Raw genomic sequence first — 17,102 nt, forward strand, 5'->3', positions numbered from 1 at the left:
TGGTGGTGGTGGTGATGGTGATGGGATGGTGGTGGTGATGATTTGGTACCAGGGATTGAATTTGGGGCCTTGTGCTTGCCAGGCAGGTGCTTTTGCCAAGGTACCCAGCCTGACATGGATTATTTTGTGAAGTTCTTTTTGTGATATGCACAAAAGAATTGATATATTATAGCTATGCAAGGAGAATTTCTTAATATCTAGTTCTGTTGAACTGAATGTGGCGTATACTTTAACTGACATTTTGTACTGATCTGAGATCATTTATGTACCGCATGACCAGGCTTTGAGGAAGTGTGTCAGGAGGGCAGTAGTGATGGTTATGTTCAGAGCACAAAGGCGATGGGAGTGACAAGAGTGCGAGGGAGGCGCACGCACTCACGCATGCACATTATGCTTTGTGTTCCTCTTTCCTAAATTTAAGATCACCCTGGAGATAGATGGTTGCCATTTTGCTCTAGCTCTGTAGTCCCCTGCTGCCACTTGTTGAGTCAGGTCGCAGCTTGGTGAAAGGGCAAGATTCTAAGGGGCTACTCAGTGTATGTTAACCATTTTCTAGAGCTGCCAGTTTGATTTCGTATTTGGTTTAACTGGAATTGTGTACTATCCTTTACCTTTGCCTGAAAATTTGATACAGTTCTTATCAGGATTTTGTAGGTTGCTTTTAAAATAAAAATGCTCTGAGTGTCCATGTTCTCTCCTTTTGTATCATTTAAGAAGTCTTGGGGCCGGGGAGATGGCTCAGTAGAATACGCGCTTCCCTGGCAAACTCAAGTACCTGAGTTCAATCCCCGGTTCCACAAAAAATAAAGAAAGAAAGAAGTAGTCTTGCCTTGATTTCTCTTCCTATGGCTTTTTTGATTGGCCATGTTTTTCCCCTAGTTCTGGGGACTGAATTGAGGGCTTCGTGCAGAGTAGGTAAGAGCTCTGCCGCTGAGCTACACACCCACCCATTCTTGGGGAGGTTGCATGATTTCCTATATTTAGTTTGAAGTATATCCCGATTCCTCATTTTGAATACTAAGATGTCTGTTTGGAAGAATTATGTTTGATCTTCTGGAAGTCTAAGGTAGTTATCATTTCTAGAAGAGGGAATTCTTTGGACAGGTAGTTTCCCCGAAGAATCAGTTTCAGATTTTGAGGAAAATCCAGTCATAAGGATAATTCTCTTTCTAGTGTTAGCTAACTGAAATATGAAGTTAAAAGTGACACAGTTCTAATTGTTTAAAATCTCTCTTGGTACGTAGCGTGGTTTTCCCTTCTCACTCTGGCTTGTTCTTTTAGGGTGTGTGGTGTGGCTCGTGGTGAGCGCTGCTGTCTCGGGTTCTGACAGCAGCATCTTGTAGCTCAGGCAGCTGCGGCTCCTGGTTTTCCTGCAGTCAAGACCCGTGCACATCTGGGCCTGTGAGCTCCTTGTGACAGGGCTGGGCCGGGCGGCTCCGTGAGTACAGGTTGCAGTAGCAACAGCATCTGGCAGCGTGGCCTTTCCTCACACCCGGCCTCACTCTTGCCAGGGAAGGGCTTGTCTCTTAGGCTGGAGTCCTTCCTTGCTGGTGAGACCACCTGAACCTCCGCGTGCTCAGCTGCTCAGAATATAGGCTGACCTGGTTGCTGGCCTGGAAGAAGCTCACTGTGCGCTCGAAGCAGCCTTAAATGTCTACTTTCGAAACGTAGCTTAGGGGCTGGGATGTCGTTGAGGGCAGAGTGCTGCCTGCTGTACACAAAGCCTTGGCTTTGTTCTGCAGCACTAGAAAAATAAGCAAGTAGAGAGAGTGCCGTCTTCCTCCTTCCTTCCCTTACCAGTCTGCTTTTATGTGCCCCAAGTCTCATGAAACTTAACTTTGGCTTTTTATAAATATTTTTAAAATGCTTGGATTTGTGAGCATTTTCAGCATGTGTAATTGTGGTGGGCTGAGGTGTTGCCTTGGCGTGAGAAGCGCCGTTGGAGGCTGGCGCTGTGGCTGCTGGCTTTCTATGCGCCTGTGACCCCCGCAGCAGCTTTCATTGCACCAGCTAGCACTTATAAGTCTCGGGCCCTTTCATCTTTCTGAGGCTCTTTCTTTCTTTCTTTCTTTCTTTCTTTCTTTCTTTCTTTCTTTCTTTCTTTCTTTCTTTCTTTCTTTCTTTTTGTGGTGGTGGTACTGGGGATTGAGCTCACTTATTCTACTGAGCTATCTCGCCAGCCCTCTGCGGCCTTTTATCTGACCACTTCACTGCCCTGCACAGAGGCTGTGGCCCTCACTAGGTTTTCGACTTGCATATGATTCAAAAGGATTAAATGTTAGTAATCCGCAGCTCACCTTTTCAGTCTTCAACAGTGAGTTTTAGAAAGTGGCATCGTTCTACTTCCCAATGGAACAGATTGCTGACCGTTGTAGAAATTGTAGATGCTAGCGCCCCCCCCCCCCCCCCCAACTAGGGATTGAACTCAGGCCCTTGCGCTTGTCAGGGAAGTGCTTAGTCTACTGAGCCATCTTCCCGGCCCAGCAGGCTTCTCTTGATAAAAATAGAAAATCAAATCTCATGTGAAGGGGGCTGGTGAGATAGCTCAGCGATCTACAGGCAAGCAGGCAAGTGCAGGGACCCGTTCAATCCCAGGCACCATGTGCCATGCCAGCCCTTCCCCCAGGGCAGGCTGAGCCAGCCACACACACACACACACACACACACACACACAAACCTCATGTTACAATATCTACTACTTGCATGGAGGATTTGGGTCAATTTAAATGAATGTTCATAGCCATAGTGTAGGTGCAGTTGTACTGTACCTAAAGAGAAAGTATGTTAGTATTCCACAGCGTACTGGGTTTCTGCCTTGCCTCAGAGTAGGAGACATGCTTGAAAGAAAGCTGTGTGAAGTATCACAGGCTACTTATCAGCAAGATGATAATCTGTTAATTGATTTTTCCAGTGCAGCTTTAAAGAAAGCTTGTTTTTTATAGTTATATTCAGATAATTTGTGTTTATTTTGCAGCTTTTCATGCAACACCCAATACATACAAGCGGAAAAACACAGAAACAGCTCTGGACAATAAGCCGTGCGGACCCCAGTGTTACCAGCACTTGGTGAGCCCCGGTGCTTCGTTGTTCTGGTGGGGTCTGGAGGAGTCTTAATGGTGACCTCGGAGGTGGCGAAGCCGCGTTAATGTTGTCTTACCATGCCTCCACGGCCAGATAACAGGCGGCTTCTGTGCCGAGCTTCTCCGTAGCTCACGTAGGGCACAGTGTAGCCCTTCGTTGGTCTTATAGTATTTTTTTATCTGTGTTATCTCTGCAGCAGCATTTCAAGGTCTTTAGGATCAAGGACTCTTACCCCTTCCACAGTTTATGGGAGTGTGAAGCACAGCTTGCCCACGTAGACAGCAGTAGTTGTATGTGGTTGTAGTTCTTAAGCCTTCCTCATAGCTGGTTCCGGAAGGGAGTGTTAGACACACCCTGTAATTTGAACTGTATCTAGAGATCTCACAGATTTCTTTAAAGTGATGGAGAAAAGGTAAGGGCTTAGGAAAATATAGAAAAGTTGTTTTTTACCGGTACTATCTTATTTTTACCATTTCCCCTCTTTGAACCAAGCCACTCCTACCTAGGAACTAAATGGGTATATATTGCCTGTTGGATTTTGGACAGAAGATTCATTGAATGGCACCTGCAGAAGGTATCCTACTTTTAAGCAATTTGGTTTTTATAGAATGAAGTATAAGACTGTTGGCTGCTCTCAAGCTCTCCCTTCTATTTGCACTAAAAAATGGAATTCTGGAGCACTATCTTATAGTATGCTTTAACAAGGCAGAGATTTATTTGCCTCCTTTAAACTGTTTCTGTGGTTTCTAAGTACACCATGCTCTCAGCGTTGCTTTGTACTTTCTGAGACTGGATTATTGTCCAGAATGCGAATGTAACTCTTAGTGTTGTGTTCCCGAAGCTCCTTTTGTGTCTTCCTGTGGCTGTGCATCCTTCACAGGAAAAAGATACTGGATATTTTAATAGTCGGACAGGAAGTGACGAAGCTATGCATGTTTGTATGTTCTGTGTTCTGACATATTTTAAATATAACTTTAAAGAAATACGCATTGTCTTGGACCTTGAAGTAGGAAGTCTGACAGTGCACATTAGCTGTGTGCTTCTTAAAAAGCTTCACGTTTAAGTAGACTGAGTAAGTGCATATGTGTGTGTGGACAGAGAGCCGTTCCGTGCCGCTCACTGTTTTAATTGTACTCAGTTAATAGTTTCACGAACGCCCCCTCCAGAACTGTCTGCCTCATCTTGTGTTGCTCTGGTGATGTGCTGATTTCGTGTGTATTCCTATGGAAGTGTTGAACAATCGGAAGCAAATGAGAAGTATTTTTAGATAGTCAGTGTCTTTTTTCTCCCGCCACAGTGAGTCTTAGAACTTTCCCCTGATGGCTTACTTTTCCTTCCATAGGAGGGAGCGAAGGAGTTTGCAGCTGCCCTCACTGCAGAGCGGATAAAGACCCCGCCCAAGCGCCCCGGGGGCCGCAGGCGAGGCCGGCTCCCCAACAACAGCAGCAGGCCCAGCACCCCCACCATCAGCGTGCTGGAGTCCAAGGACACTGACAGTGACCGAGAGGCAGGGACTGAGACTGGGGGAGAGAACAATGATAAAGAGGAAGAGGAGAAGAAGGATGAGACCTCGAGCTCCTCTGGTAAGGCGCGCCTGCGAGCTGCGCCTGTGCGCTCTCGAGTTTCCCGTGAGGAGCACGGTGTGGAATGCAGTTCTTCCCGGTTGGGTATTTCGAGAACGATGAGCAGTCTGTGTGTGCGGGACTGAGGGGCTGCGGGTCCAGGTCGTCTCCCTCGGTGCTTGCCTTTCCCCTTTCATTTTTCTCAGAAGGCACCGTGAAATCCACATCGCGTGCTTTAATATTCTTGACAGCCTCAGCCTCAGCATAGCTTTGCTTAGTTAGAATATGAGAATGACGGAAGAGCCGGGAACCTGGATTTAGTTGCCCTTTTCCTTTGAATTTCACCAGGAATCTTAATAGCTTCACCATGTCTGTGCTCATTGTAGATGGCTGGGTTAAAGAATATGTAATTTCATGGTTTAGGGGTGGTGGTGTTTTACTGGCATTGTGTTGAGCCTAAGACATAACTATCGCCCTTCTTTTTGCTCAAGCACACCCTGGATTTTATTTTGTAATAAACCAGTGCTTACATTTGGTTTTGTAGAAGCAAATTCTCGGTGTCAAACCCCAATAAAGATGAAGCCAAATATTGAGCCTCCCGAGAACGTGGAGTGGAGTGGAGCTGAAGCCTCCATGTTCCGGGTCCTCATCGGCACTTACTATGATAATTTCTGTGCCATTGCCAGGTTGATTGGGACCAAGACATGCAGACAGGTGAGCATATCTGAGAAGAAAATTGTAACAGCTTCAAATCTGTAGACAGCATGCAGCCACTGTCCAAGTGTAAGGAGGGTCCTGGTTATTGTTAGGCTTCTGTCTTCTGCCTACTTCAGATACTTAAGACTGGGTATCATACCCTTGGAAAGTTAGCAAGCGTGTGGGCTTGGTGTCAGCTCTCGTGACTGGACTGTGACTGTGGGCAGTGACTTCTGTTGCTATGCTGCCCCAGTGTTGGGCAGAGCCTCTGGCTGGGTGTGTACGGGCGAGCACAGGGTGGCTCCAAGTCAGACTGGCCTGGTGATTCCGCCCCGCCTCTGCTCGGCCTCTTGGCAGGTGTATGAGTTTAGAGTCAAGGAGTCCAGCATCATCGCACCTGCTCCTGCGGAGGACGTGGACACCCCTCCACGGAAGAAGAAGAGGAAACACAGGTACACCAGCTGCACGCTTGTCTGTCTGGGGCAGGTCCCTCAGCGCAGCCTGCAGGCCAAGTGCCACACACACTTCTGGCAGTTGCTAGTATTTCTTGATAGAAATACAGCAGCTTCAGTAAATGTGGCATGATATGAGTCATAGATGCTAATGTCACCATACTGCATTTTGGTGGAGAAAAACACCTATTTAGTAGCATTTGCAAGACAGACCACATGAGTGCCCTAGCCGCTGGTTGGGAGAAGCTTTGTCCTGCCGAGAGCTCTGGGCCTGTCTAAGCCAGGTCCTTCATGCTCGGAGCCGAGTTCCCTGGTGTGTGCCGTGCACCTGGCACACCTGTCCTCGAGGGCTGTCCTCCCAGCCTGCGTGTGGCCTTCCCTGAGGCTTGTCGAGTGGCGATAGGCGCAGCGAGCGTCCTCAGGCTGGCTGGCTCTCCAAGTGGGGGGCCCGGAAAATTGGGAGGGGCTCCCTCTGCCCCAGCCTACTTTTTTAAAACAAAAAGCAGATGTGTGTGGGTAAGGGGAACAATTTGTTTATGCTTCAGAAATTATGTTTAGACCCACATTACGATTTGTCAGTGTCTTTGATAGCTATTTAGAACAAAGTTTTCGTCAAGCTTTAAGATACATCTAAGTTTTGTTTGATTTCTGACCATGAAGTTCAGTTGGATGGGTAGTTAGCTAAGGTGCCTGCATCCATGCAGTTCAGCTCAGGGTACTTGGCAGGCAGGTGTGCCTGCTCTGCACGAGGCCTGGCTACTGGAAGCCATCAGGCCTGCCGGCCGAGGGTGAGAGTGAGCCGTGCAGCACGAGCCCCTGGGCCCCGCAGCGGATGGAGCCAGCCTGGCAGCTGCTGGTCATGACTGTGCTCCCAATGTCACGCAGAAGTTTATATTTTATTCTCTCTGTTTTTGCAGGTTGTGGGCTGCACACTGCAGAAAGATACAGCTGAAAAAGGGTTAGCATCTTCGTTCAACTTCATTATTAGCTTCAAACTATCTTCATTCTCCTTTGCTTTAGAACAGTAACTGGACTGAGTTTGGGTTTATTCTTTGACTTCTGTACATCAAGCTGGTTTTAATGGAAGATGTGTGTTGACGAAGCGCTAGCCAGTTCGCTTTGGGAAAGGGGAAGCGGACTGGGTGGAGCAAGACTGCGAGGCAGCAGGGGAAGAAGGCTCTGGAAATGGGGCTATGTGAGCCGTCAGTGTGCAAGTCGGGCTGTGTGTGGAGCACGCAGGGCACAGTGGAGGCTGCTCCAGAGGAGGAGGCGGGAGGAGGCTGTCGCGTTCGCTGTGCTGGCGGCTCCCTCTGCCTGCATTCATTGGCTGTGTGCTGTTGTCTTTACTCAGACGGCTCCTCTAACCATGTTTACAACTATCAACCCTGTGACCATCCACGGCAGCCTTGTGACAGTTCGTGCCCTTGTGTGATAGCACAAAATTTTTGTGAAAAGTTTTGTCAATGTAGTTCAGAGTGTAAGTATTTGATGCTGTGATGCAGTTGCATGAGAACTAAGTAGGTCCGTATAAAAGAGCGATTTAACCCCACACGCAGACACCTGCCCGCCCCCTCTGCTTCCGCCACACCAGGAGATGCGTTTGTCCTGCAAGTCTGTGCCAAGCCCTTGGCTGCCCTGTGCCCCAGCAGCTGGCCTACCGGGTGATCATGCATGCCCAAGTTAGGCAGAGTCTGAATTAAAGGACTTGACTTTTCCAGTTTTTCTTTTCTTTTTTCTTTTTTTAATTGAGATGGTGGAAGAGGTAGAGAATCTGAGGGGACTATAGAAGTAGTTAGCATGTCTGGGGACGCTAGAAATGACTGGTGTGTGGCCAGTGGCCAGTGCTAGGCTTGTCTGGGTGTGCAGTGTGGGCATGAAGCTGGGGTAAGGCAGGGCCTAGGAGGAAGGGCTGTGGGCATGGGCATGGGCAAAGGATGGGTACTGTTGGGTCCCTGTCCTTGCTCTACGCCTGGCTCCTGAGTCCTGGGCTCCACTTAGCAAGTCCATGGAGAGCAGAGCGCAGCACAGCGGCAGCTGGGGGTGGGCGGGGCCCTCACGCGGTCAGGTGCTCTGTACAGCTTTGCTGCAGCCCTTCCTTCTGCGCTTGTGTGTGACGGGGATTGCTGGGGGTGGTGACAGTGACCGTATCTCTGAAGGTCAAAACCGCTTTCCCGGATGCCGCTGCAAAGCACAGTGCAACACCAAGCAGTGCCCGTGCTACCTAGCTGTCCGGGAGTGTGACCCAGACCTCTGCCTGACGTGTGGAGCTGCGGACCACTGGGACAGCAAGAATGTGTCCTGCAAGAACTGCAGCATCCAGCGGGGCTCCAAAAAGGTGAGCAGCAGCCCCCCAAGAAGGTGCTTGGCTTGGCCATGTCACGTCAGAAGAGCCGGAGATCAGTTAGCAGGGTGCAGAAGCACCCGTGAGCTTGGAGTGGCACTGCTGAGGCCAGAGAACAGTGAGCTGTTCTTGGGGAGGTGCTAAGAGAAGCTGCCATTGGCACATCAGATGTGGAACACATGTTTTTTGCTGGAGCTAAGGCTCGAGCCAGGCCCTGTGGCACGCTCTGGTCCTGACTGCTCAGGAGACTGAGGCTAGTGCCGGCAGCCTGGGAGACCTGGGCTCGGAAGAAAGACAGTGCTAAGACAAAAAACACGTTGCTCAGAGTTTCACCCTTTAGCTAACAGAGCTCCCGAATGTAAGTGAGTGTGGTTTCTGTCAGAACGCAGAGACTTGGTCTCACCAAACAATGATTTTAGGTCCCTTTCTATATATAGTAAAAGATGAGATTTCCCATCGCAAGTTAAACAGCTAGGCCAGGAATTGGTATTGGAAGCATGGCAACTGCACGTGTGATTTTAAATGTAGACATCAAGAATTAGTGAATAAAACCTTTGGTGACAGTTAGGACTGGGGAAATCCAGCATCCTTTTTCGTGTAGGTAGATAAGAGGTCCTCCGTGGCACTGGGTGGCTTTGAATCATCACGGCTGGCATTTGTTAGTATTTTATATGAGCAGCGCTGTTCAATGCTCTGTGAGTTTATTAACCCTCATCACCCCGAGAGTTAGTTGGGAGTGATGACCAGCCCGTGTTTTGGATGAGGAAACCTGAAGTTAGAAGACACAGCAGTACAGGAGCAGGACGAGGGACCTGGGCTGTCCAGCTGGGCTGGGGGAGAGGTGGGGACATGCAGGGTGTGACCCAGACCCTCCATTGCCAGAGATCGCAGCCAGACATGACCTCCAGCTTCTGTGCCTTTGAGCCAGTGTCTCTGCAGGACAGATGCCCCCCCGCAGCAGCTCAGAGGTCCTCCTGTTCAGTGTAGGTGACTGCGTGTGTGGGCAGCAGACCACGACAGTGCTGCCTGTTTTATGGTGCAGATGCTCAGGCCGAAAGCCCACAGTTCTCCCTTCACTCCACGCTTGGAACTAGAAGGGGTCCCCCCATTCTGCTCAGAGAGTGGGCGATCTGCTTGCGTGTGCTGTATACTCTATCAACATGACCCTCATGTAGATACCTTTCACCAACCAGATTTCATTTGGAGGGTTCCCCTTGGAAGGCAGCTAGAGTGGGGCTTGGTGATCGGAGGGGTGTGGGGGCCTGGCCCGGGCGACTTGCCGGTGAGCCGCATGCCCCGCCCCCTTTCTGAAGCCAGCGCCTTGCTAAGATGACACAGGGCTTAATGTGGAAGCCTTTTGCCTCAGCCTCCTGAATACTGGCTTCTGGGTGTGTGCTACCATAGCCAGCTTCCAGGAAGACTTGGAGGAGCATAAGGAGCCATAATGAAAAGTTAGTGCTTGGCTTCACTGATGGTCATGTTGTCACTCACCAATGGTAATGTTGGTGTTCTCTGTTAAAAGTAGAATGTGGAGAAGGCTGAGGCTGGAGGCTGGAGGGGGAGGGGGAGGACATGGGACTGACGTGGTGAGGACACAGCTGCCGGCGGCTTTTCCACTGTCTGTGGAAATGCCGGGAGGACAAACCCCCCCAAAATGGCAGGGGCTCCCGAGGGCTGAGGCAGCGAGAAGCCAGCACAGCCACAGCCTCCCGGTGTGAGAAGGTGACAGGAGGCACTGTGGCACTGTGGCCGTCTCGGGGTGCGCCTGAGGGGCCGTGGCCTCGGGCTAGGAGCCTGCCGCAGTGTCCGGGCGCTGGAGAACCGGCCCAGCTCTCCAGGGATCACTTGGTTTTCAGTCTTGTCACCCACCCACGTCTTCGTTGTCCTCTTGACGGGATGATTTGCTTTTTTCTCTAGCATCTGTTGCTGGCACCATCGGATGTAGCAGGCTGGGGGATTTTTATCAAAGATCCTGTACAGAAAAATGAATTCATCTCAGAGTACTGTGGAGAGGTGAGGCGCGAGCGGCTGTGTTCATGGGGTGCTGTCGATGACGAGTGCTGCTTTGCTTTGGATCGATGTCACCTGGCAGGTGTACTGCATTGGATTAGAAGTGAAATAAAGTGGCTTCTGGCTTGCACCTGCTGGTGTTTGTGGGCTTGGTCTGGTCAGTGCCTTAACTGCCTCGGCTTTGACCACAGTTAGACCTGGAACCAAAAGGAGGAAGGGCGGGGCTCCACCTCGGCCCTTCTGGGGTCTGCGACCTCGTGTCAGGGACTCAGACACAACAGGGTCACTGACATCTGCTTAAGTTAGGGGGCACATCTTAGGGCTTTGAAACTCTAGTTCAACTTCTTAATTGTTTAATCACCCCAAGTGCTTCCCCCATCGGAAGTACTTTGGGTGTGGAAATACCTGATTTGGAGCACTTCAGAGGTTGTTGTATCTGCCACAGACGGCGTGAGGAAGAGCCACTGGCTGCAGTGACCGAAGGTCGAGATTCTGCCACAGGCCAGCCTTGATGACCACCTATTGCAATTTCTTCCTGTGCTTGCTTTTCAGATTATTTCTCAAGATGAAGCAGACAGAAGAGGCAAGGTGTATGATAAATACATGTGCAGCTTCCTGTTCAACCTGAACAACGGTATGCTTCTGAGCTGGAGGGCCGTGCTAGCATGGGAGCGTTCAGGGTGGAGGGGTGGGGGAGCCACAGGCTCGGGCGCAGAGGCCCCGCCACAGCTGACGGCAGTCCTGGGCTGAGTGAGGCACCAGCCCTTCTCCAGTGGCCCTGCGACCTGCCCGGTGAGGGGCGCTGCGACCGGAAACCCCTTCCAGCCTTGCCCTGAGGGAGTCCAGCCCAGAAGAGTGAAGGCTGATTCCGTAAAGATGGGAAAACGCCTTTTCTGGAGGGCTTTTGGTTTTGAGACCGATGGGCTATGCAGTTCAGGCCAGCCCTGAGCTCCCCGCTTCCGCCCCCTGAGTGCTGGGATCACAGGTGTTCTTGCTGTTTGGAGGACTTAGATTACTTTTGGCTTACTTTGCCTAGCAATGTATATTTACGCTGATAAATCGAAAACATTTGAGACAAAGTGCTCTTGAATTAGCAAGGAAGTATTTTCGCCTAGAACAGTACTTCCTTCCAGAGGCATCTCATCTTGCAGCAAGCTAGATGACTTGCCTCCAACTAGAGCCAGGTGTGTGTGCGCAGCGTCACCCACTGGGCTCTGCTTGTTTTCCTCTTTAGATTTTGTGGTGGACGCAACCCGCAAGGGTAACAAAATTCGTTTTGCGAATCACTCAGTAAATCCGAACTGCTATGCAAAAGGTGAGTATTGAGGAGTCAGTCACAGCTCGAGGCAGAGATCCCCTCTACCTGTGGGGAGCAGACCCGGTGTGGGTGGGGACAGGTTGGGTGACCCAGCCTGCATGGCCCGATGCTGGCTGAGTGCCCGTGTGTCCCTGCAGTCATGATGGTGAACGGCGACCACAGGATTGGCATCTTTGCCAAGAGGGCCATCCAGACCGGCGAAGAGCTGTTCTTCGATTACAGGTTGGTGGGGAGCGTTTCTGGGGTGCCGTGCCGGCTGTGGTCAACTGCCCTGTGGGTCTGGCTCTTTCCCCCCCAGCGTCCTTGTCCTGCTCCTCAGCTGCCTGGATGCTGCTTGCTGGTGAGGTAATGAAGCCCATTTCTCACGCTGCTGGGAGTGGCCAGCATGGTGGCATCACGCACAGTCCCGTCCTGAACTCCGTACTGTTTCTGTCAGCAGCGCTGGGGCATCCTTCCCGAGGAGTTTGGTGTCTGTTCTGGCCCTGGGGATGAGCTCGGGGCCTTGCACCCTCTCGGTAGCTGCACCTTGGCCTCTGGCGTCATTGTGTCCCATGTCCAGAGCTAGGTACTGAGATAGGAAGGGCGCAATGAGTGCAGAGGACAAGGCCAGGGTGGCAATGCTGTGGACAGGCTCTGTGGGCCAAGTGTGATGGGCGCGTTCCCAGCCTAGCTACACCGCTGTTACCAACTTACACGGGTCAGCTTGGAATGAATGCCACTTAAAACTGTTCTCAAACACAGCTTGTTCATAAGTTGAGGACTTAGTGTATGTAGGCATCCGTTTAACATGCCCAGGTGGAGATGTCTAAAATTCCTGTGGCTATGTGTCCCATTCAGTTTTTTTTTTTTTTTTTTTAACTTAGAGGCAGGCTCTTGCCAAGTTGCTGCATTCCCCAGGAGTGCTTGAGCTCAGCAGCCTCCTGCCTCAGTTGCCCAGAGTGCAGAAGCTGTTCTGAGTTGTTGCAGACTTTTTCTGACAGCTGCTGCAGACAGCTAGGGTGAAAGGAGCCTTGTGCCTGGGACTCCCGCTGCAGGCAGCCCCCGCTTGCCCTCCCGCTGCAGGCGGCGCTCGCTTGCCCTCCCGCTGCAGGCTGCGCTTGCCCTCCCGCTGCAGGCAGCGCTTGCCCTCCTGCGGTGCCCTTGTGCCTGCCCACCTCCTGGCTCGAGGCGGCCGCCCTCTGTTGGTCCCGTCCCATGGAGTGCGCCACTGGGCAGCCTGGGGGTGGGGGCGATGGCGGCTCATCCCCTCCTCTGTCCCTCCAGGTACAGCCAGGCCGACGCCCTGAAGTACGTGGGCATCGAGCGGGAGATGGAAATCCCCTGACGCGTGCCCCCGCTTCCCTCCGCCGAACGAACGGCTGCCTTAGCTGCAGGAACTGAGTACTGTGGGCAATGTAGGACTGGAGATGCGGGCTGAAATTCTGAACTTGCAGAGTACTGTAACAGTAATTTATAGTAACAAGTTTAAAAATCAACTTTTTATTGCCTTCTCACCAGCTGCCACGTGTTTTGTACCAGTGGGTTTTTGCAATAATGCAGTATGGTACATTTTTCAACTTTGAATAAAGTATACTTGAACTTCTCTTGTTGAGTCAACTGTCGGCAGGGGACACGGGCAGATTCCACTCGGCTTTTCTGCAAATCTTGGCTTAGCTAATACCACTGCCCACAGTGTCACTGGGATGCCACCTGACCTGGGCCACACTTGCTCACATGCTCGAGCTCGTGACGGCGCAGAATCTGCCTCACAGTGGATGCCGATGCTGCGGCGGCCTGCAGATGGGAGGCAGGTCTACTCACCACAGGCAGGGTGACAGGCGAATCAGGTTCTTCCTGGGACCTGGCGCCGACTCCCATAGTCCAGATGTGGTGCTTAGAGCACAGCCGCTTAAAGCAGGTGGTGGCACTGAAGCTGCGCGGTGCGGCCCGGCTGTGCTGCTGCCTCTCCTGGAAGAAGGGCTTTCCTACAGCCCTCTGGCCTGGGCCTGGGGGCCACGCCGAGACCCGGAACTGAGAGCCTGACCACTCTCCCTCTCCGAGGCCCAGGAGATGGGCTGCCTGCACCCCACCCCTCCTGACAGCACTCAGAGCCTTTCAGGGCAGGCAGGGGACCCGAGCGCCTGTAGGTGCTCAAGGACCCTGCTGCGGGTACCCACGTGCCTGCTGGCGGGCCCTCGCTCAGCCTGCCAGCCCCAGGCCTCTCTGGGGTCCTCACACAGGGTGCAGCCCCCCAAGCCCAGTTAGCTCTGCAGCACCCCTCTCAGGTCTGTGCCCTGTCGTTGCCCTGTCCCACTGCTGGAGCAGTGCCACACCCCAGGTTCCAGCTCCTCCCCTTGGCCTGGAGAGCACGCTGCTGCTGGTCTGTCTCGAGGTGGCCTGGCAGTGCAGGAGGCATGGCCCTTGTGGTCAGGTCCCCCCCGCCCCCGGCCCGCTCATGGTGTACAGCCCGCATTCTAGCTGTGGCCAGTGCCTGCTTCCCGCTGCCCTGAGGGGTGCGCTTCCCGGAGCCTCCTTGGCTGGCTCGTGCAACACAAGGCTGTGGGTGGGCCACAGGTGAAGGGTGAGGGTGCTGCCCGTCAGATGCTTTCTTTCCCCTGGGATCTGTGTCACAACCACCTGTCTACGGCTTGGGCCTGAGTGGCTCAGTTTATCGCCAGCCCTCAGTGTCGGAGTGAAGCAGATGAATGACAAGTCATGGAGGACAGTTTCAGCTTTCTGCTGTTTTCCTGGAAGGAGTGGGAATAAATGCTAGTTAGGGCCAGGCGTGGTGGCACACGCCTGTAACCAGCACACAGGAAGCTGAAGCAGGAGGATTGCCACGAGTTTGAGGCTGGCCTAAATTCATTCCATAGTGCAATGTCTCAGTACACAAAAAGCAATGAGCCAGTGAGAGCTCCCATCTAGATCTGTCTTGGAAGCAGAAGGGCGCCCATGCTTACCTGTTTGGAGGTCATTTGTACACCCTGGCCAGGAGCTGGGTTGGAAGGTGGGGTGGAGGTCTCAGGTAGACTCGAAATAAGTCTTGAGAAGTTGTCCTTCCGAGCAGGGCAGGGCAGTGCCCATGTCTGGACTTGTTTCTTCCTCTGCCCAGCTCCTGGCCCTCGGGGCACGGCAGCCAGCCAGCTGCGAAGCAGCAGCAGTCCAGGGACCCCTCTTCAGGGACCTCCAGGACACAGATGCTGCGGGCTGGGTGTGCCACGGGCCGTGTTTGCTTCCTACCAAATCTGCCCCTGTGGATGCCACTGCAGTTCTTTGGGGAGCTCAGGACCGGTGCCACGGCCATACTCGGGCTGGAGCCCGGGCTCCCTGTGGCAGGAGTCGGGAGCCAGTGCTGAGACAGTGCACGAGAGCAATGCCTTACTTGCACTGGGGAGCTGCTGGTCTTGGAGCTGCCCGCGCCTGCCATTCTTTTGCTCCGCAGCCCTGGCTGCTGGCCCTCAGGCAGTGACTGTGCAGTGGCCAAGTGTACACTGCAGGCCCCTGGACTCGTCATGCCTACTCGTGGCCTCAGGACTGGGATCTGCATGCAGGCCCCAGCTCTGGTAACCCCTCTGGGATTTGCATTCAACCCCCAAGGCAGAACACGAATTTACGGAGGGATAAAGTTGCTGATAGGGTATAAAAATAGATGCTACCTTGTTCCTAACCTGTCTGGCCATTAACCCAAGATAAACACTGGCCATGACAGGTGACAGGTACACCAATGAAGTTGAGTGCTCTGGGGACAAGTCTGGGGCGGAGGAGGCCCACTTGGGCGCACAGTACACCCACGCCTTTCCACAGGCACTGCTGGTGACACTGAACACGGCCACACCCACGGTATTGTGTTAAGTACGTTCTCTCCAAAGGTGGAGACAGGAGTTGAGAATCCCCAACGGGAGTGCAGGTTCCCAATAGCAGCTGCCTGGCTTGTGGCTGCTGCCAGCGGGTGGGCTAGCTCAGTGCGAAGGTCCTGGGCTCAAACCCCAGTGCTGCAAAACCCTGAGCTGCTGTCACAGGCGTCTCCTGCATGGGGCCAAGCACCTATGGGGGCTTGCAGTAGTGACTGAGCAGGGGTCCTGGCCTTGGGCAGGGTGGTGAGGTGGGGATAGAAGTCAACAAGCTTGAGCTGCAGTCCCTGTCCCACCTACGTGCCCACTGTCCAACTCACCACGCTGCCTGCCAGGCACTTACCTGGCAGCTGGCCCCAGAGGCTGCTGAACCCAGCGCTGCTCCTGACTGACGCACCCCCCGGCTTGTCTGCTGCCTCATCTGCGGCCCCATGGGCTCTGGGCGCTGTCCCTGGAGCTCTGGTCTTCCTACTCCCACCTGGTTGTACATGGGACATCGCAGGAGGACAGACGGTGCAGAAACTTAGTGCACTTCACATCAGGCTGTTCCGAGAACCCCAGGGACTTCTATCACTGCCTCTGCTCAGACCCTGGTACCCAGCAGCTGGCCACAGGTGTCCAGCTGTGTGCTGCTTAAGAAACCGGAGGCGCTTTGAGCATCCAGGAGGAAATGAAGCCAACGGGAGCCAAGCGTCTGCACCACTGTTGTCTCCTGCCACCACTTCAGACAGCACCCAGGAACAAAGGAGGATGCCAGGGAGTTGGGGTGTCTGGGCAGCGCGCCGCAGGGCATGTGTGGGGACATACACTTAGGCCCAGGAGGGGCAGGAACAAGGCCCCCCCCATCTGCCACAGATACCGTGAAAGCCAGGACCCCGAGCTCCTCCTGGGATGGAGGTAGCAGTGGGAAGAGAACAGAAGCCGTCCTCCGGTCCAAGCTGGCCACAGGGCAGGACCAGCACACGCGAGGGAGGCACGGGGGGAGCAGTTCTTTCCTAATCTGAGCAAGCACCGCAGCATTCGGTAGGCCTTCAGGGTCGGCAGCCTGGTCTGGAACCCAAGCTGCTGGAAAGAATCTTGGTAACAAGCTCGGAGGTGGAACAGGCCTGTGGCCCTCGGGCCAGGGCGCAGAGGACTACACGGCACTATCGTTTACATGCAGAAATTAGATTTAAAACAGCCAAATGCGACTTGTACAGAAATCCTTTAATTTTCATTTTCACACATTAAAAAATGAAACACACTATACAAATGGTTTCCATAGCAGATTACACGTGGGCCCATTCAGACTTCTGTCAAAGTGCTGCCGCCTTGCAGGCGCCTCCGCCGCCAGCCTGGAGCAGGTGGCCAATGCACTGGTGCGGGTGCAGTAGCATGCAGCCCTCCGCGGAGGGCCAGCCCCTCCGTTCTTAAATTAGGTTAAATGGCGTCGGTGTCCGTATGTAGACTTGAAATGTATCCGTCCTGAGCAGTTCTGCTGGGAGGCTGAGGCCAGCGGAGGCTCCTGGTCTCAAGAGTTAAAAAGGGAGGTCCACATGCGGCAGGCGGTGGCTGCTGTGACGAGCGGTCCCCGCTGTCCTGCCGACCCACCTGCCTGCCAGGCCGCACTCAGACCTTCCACAGGGGTTAGGCCAAGTAGCTGTAGGTGTCCTTCTCCCCGTCCACACGCTCCAAATACTCCTTCTCGATCAGAATGTCGATGCATTTCTGGACATCAGTTTTGAAGAAGAGAAGAGGAAGAAAACATACACGTCAGAACATGCCGGGCACCTGCGCTCCGGGTCTACACAGCCACTTGGCCTGGAGCTGCGC

At 53.0% G+C, this 17,102-nt stretch overlaps 2 protein-coding genes across 10 annotated transcripts in view; one reads left to right on the plus strand and one right to left on the minus strand.

Moving 5' to 3' along the window:
* Ezh2 (enhancer of zeste 2 polycomb repressive complex 2 subunit) overlaps nucleotides 1-13,051 on the plus strand; it is a 67,458-nt gene extending 54,407 nt beyond the window's left edge. For 7 of the 9 annotated variants that reach the window (XM_012514225.2, XM_012514229.2, XM_023712893.1 and 4 more), the window contains 12 exons: nucleotides 2,975-3,066; nucleotides 4,424-4,664; nucleotides 5,188-5,357; nucleotides 5,697-5,791; nucleotides 6,709-6,749; nucleotides 7,143-7,268; nucleotides 7,948-8,126; nucleotides 10,050-10,145; nucleotides 10,695-10,776; nucleotides 11,377-11,457; nucleotides 11,598-11,682; nucleotides 12,724-13,042. In XM_012514225.2, coding sequence (XP_012369679.1) covers nucleotides 2,975-3,066; nucleotides 4,424-4,664; nucleotides 5,188-5,357; nucleotides 5,697-5,791; nucleotides 6,709-6,749; nucleotides 7,143-7,268; nucleotides 7,948-8,126; nucleotides 10,050-10,145; nucleotides 10,695-10,776; nucleotides 11,377-11,457; nucleotides 11,598-11,682; nucleotides 12,724-12,784 — 1,349 coding nt within the window. In that variant the 3' untranslated portion in view covers nucleotides 12,785-13,042. Of the gene's footprint in view, nucleotides 1-2,974; nucleotides 3,067-4,423; nucleotides 4,665-5,187; nucleotides 5,358-5,696; nucleotides 5,792-6,708; nucleotides 6,750-7,142; nucleotides 7,269-7,947; nucleotides 8,127-10,049; nucleotides 10,146-10,694; nucleotides 10,777-11,376; nucleotides 11,458-11,597; nucleotides 11,683-12,723 lie in introns of all 9 variants that reach the window. The other 2 variants (XM_012514226.2, XM_012514228.2) reach the window with 1 other exon arrangement.
* A 3,424-nt stretch (nucleotides 13,052-16,475) lies between these two features.
* Cul1 (cullin 1) overlaps nucleotides 16,476-17,102 on the minus strand; it is a 78,590-nt gene continuing 77,963 nt past the window's right edge. The window contains exon 22 of the mRNA XM_004629013.2: nucleotides 16,476-16,997. Within this exon, the coding sequence (XP_004629070.1) occupies nucleotides 16,917-16,997 (81 nt within the window). The 3' untranslated portion in view covers nucleotides 16,476-16,916. The remainder of the gene's footprint in view (nucleotides 16,998-17,102) is intronic.

Source organism: Octodon degus, unplaced genomic scaffold (genome assembly GCF_000260255.1).
Source record: "Octodon degus isolate 3935 unplaced genomic scaffold, OctDeg1.0 scaffold00027, whole genome shotgun sequence".
Classification (NCBI taxonomy): Eukaryota; Metazoa; Chordata; class Mammalia; order Rodentia; family Octodontidae; genus Octodon; species Octodon degus.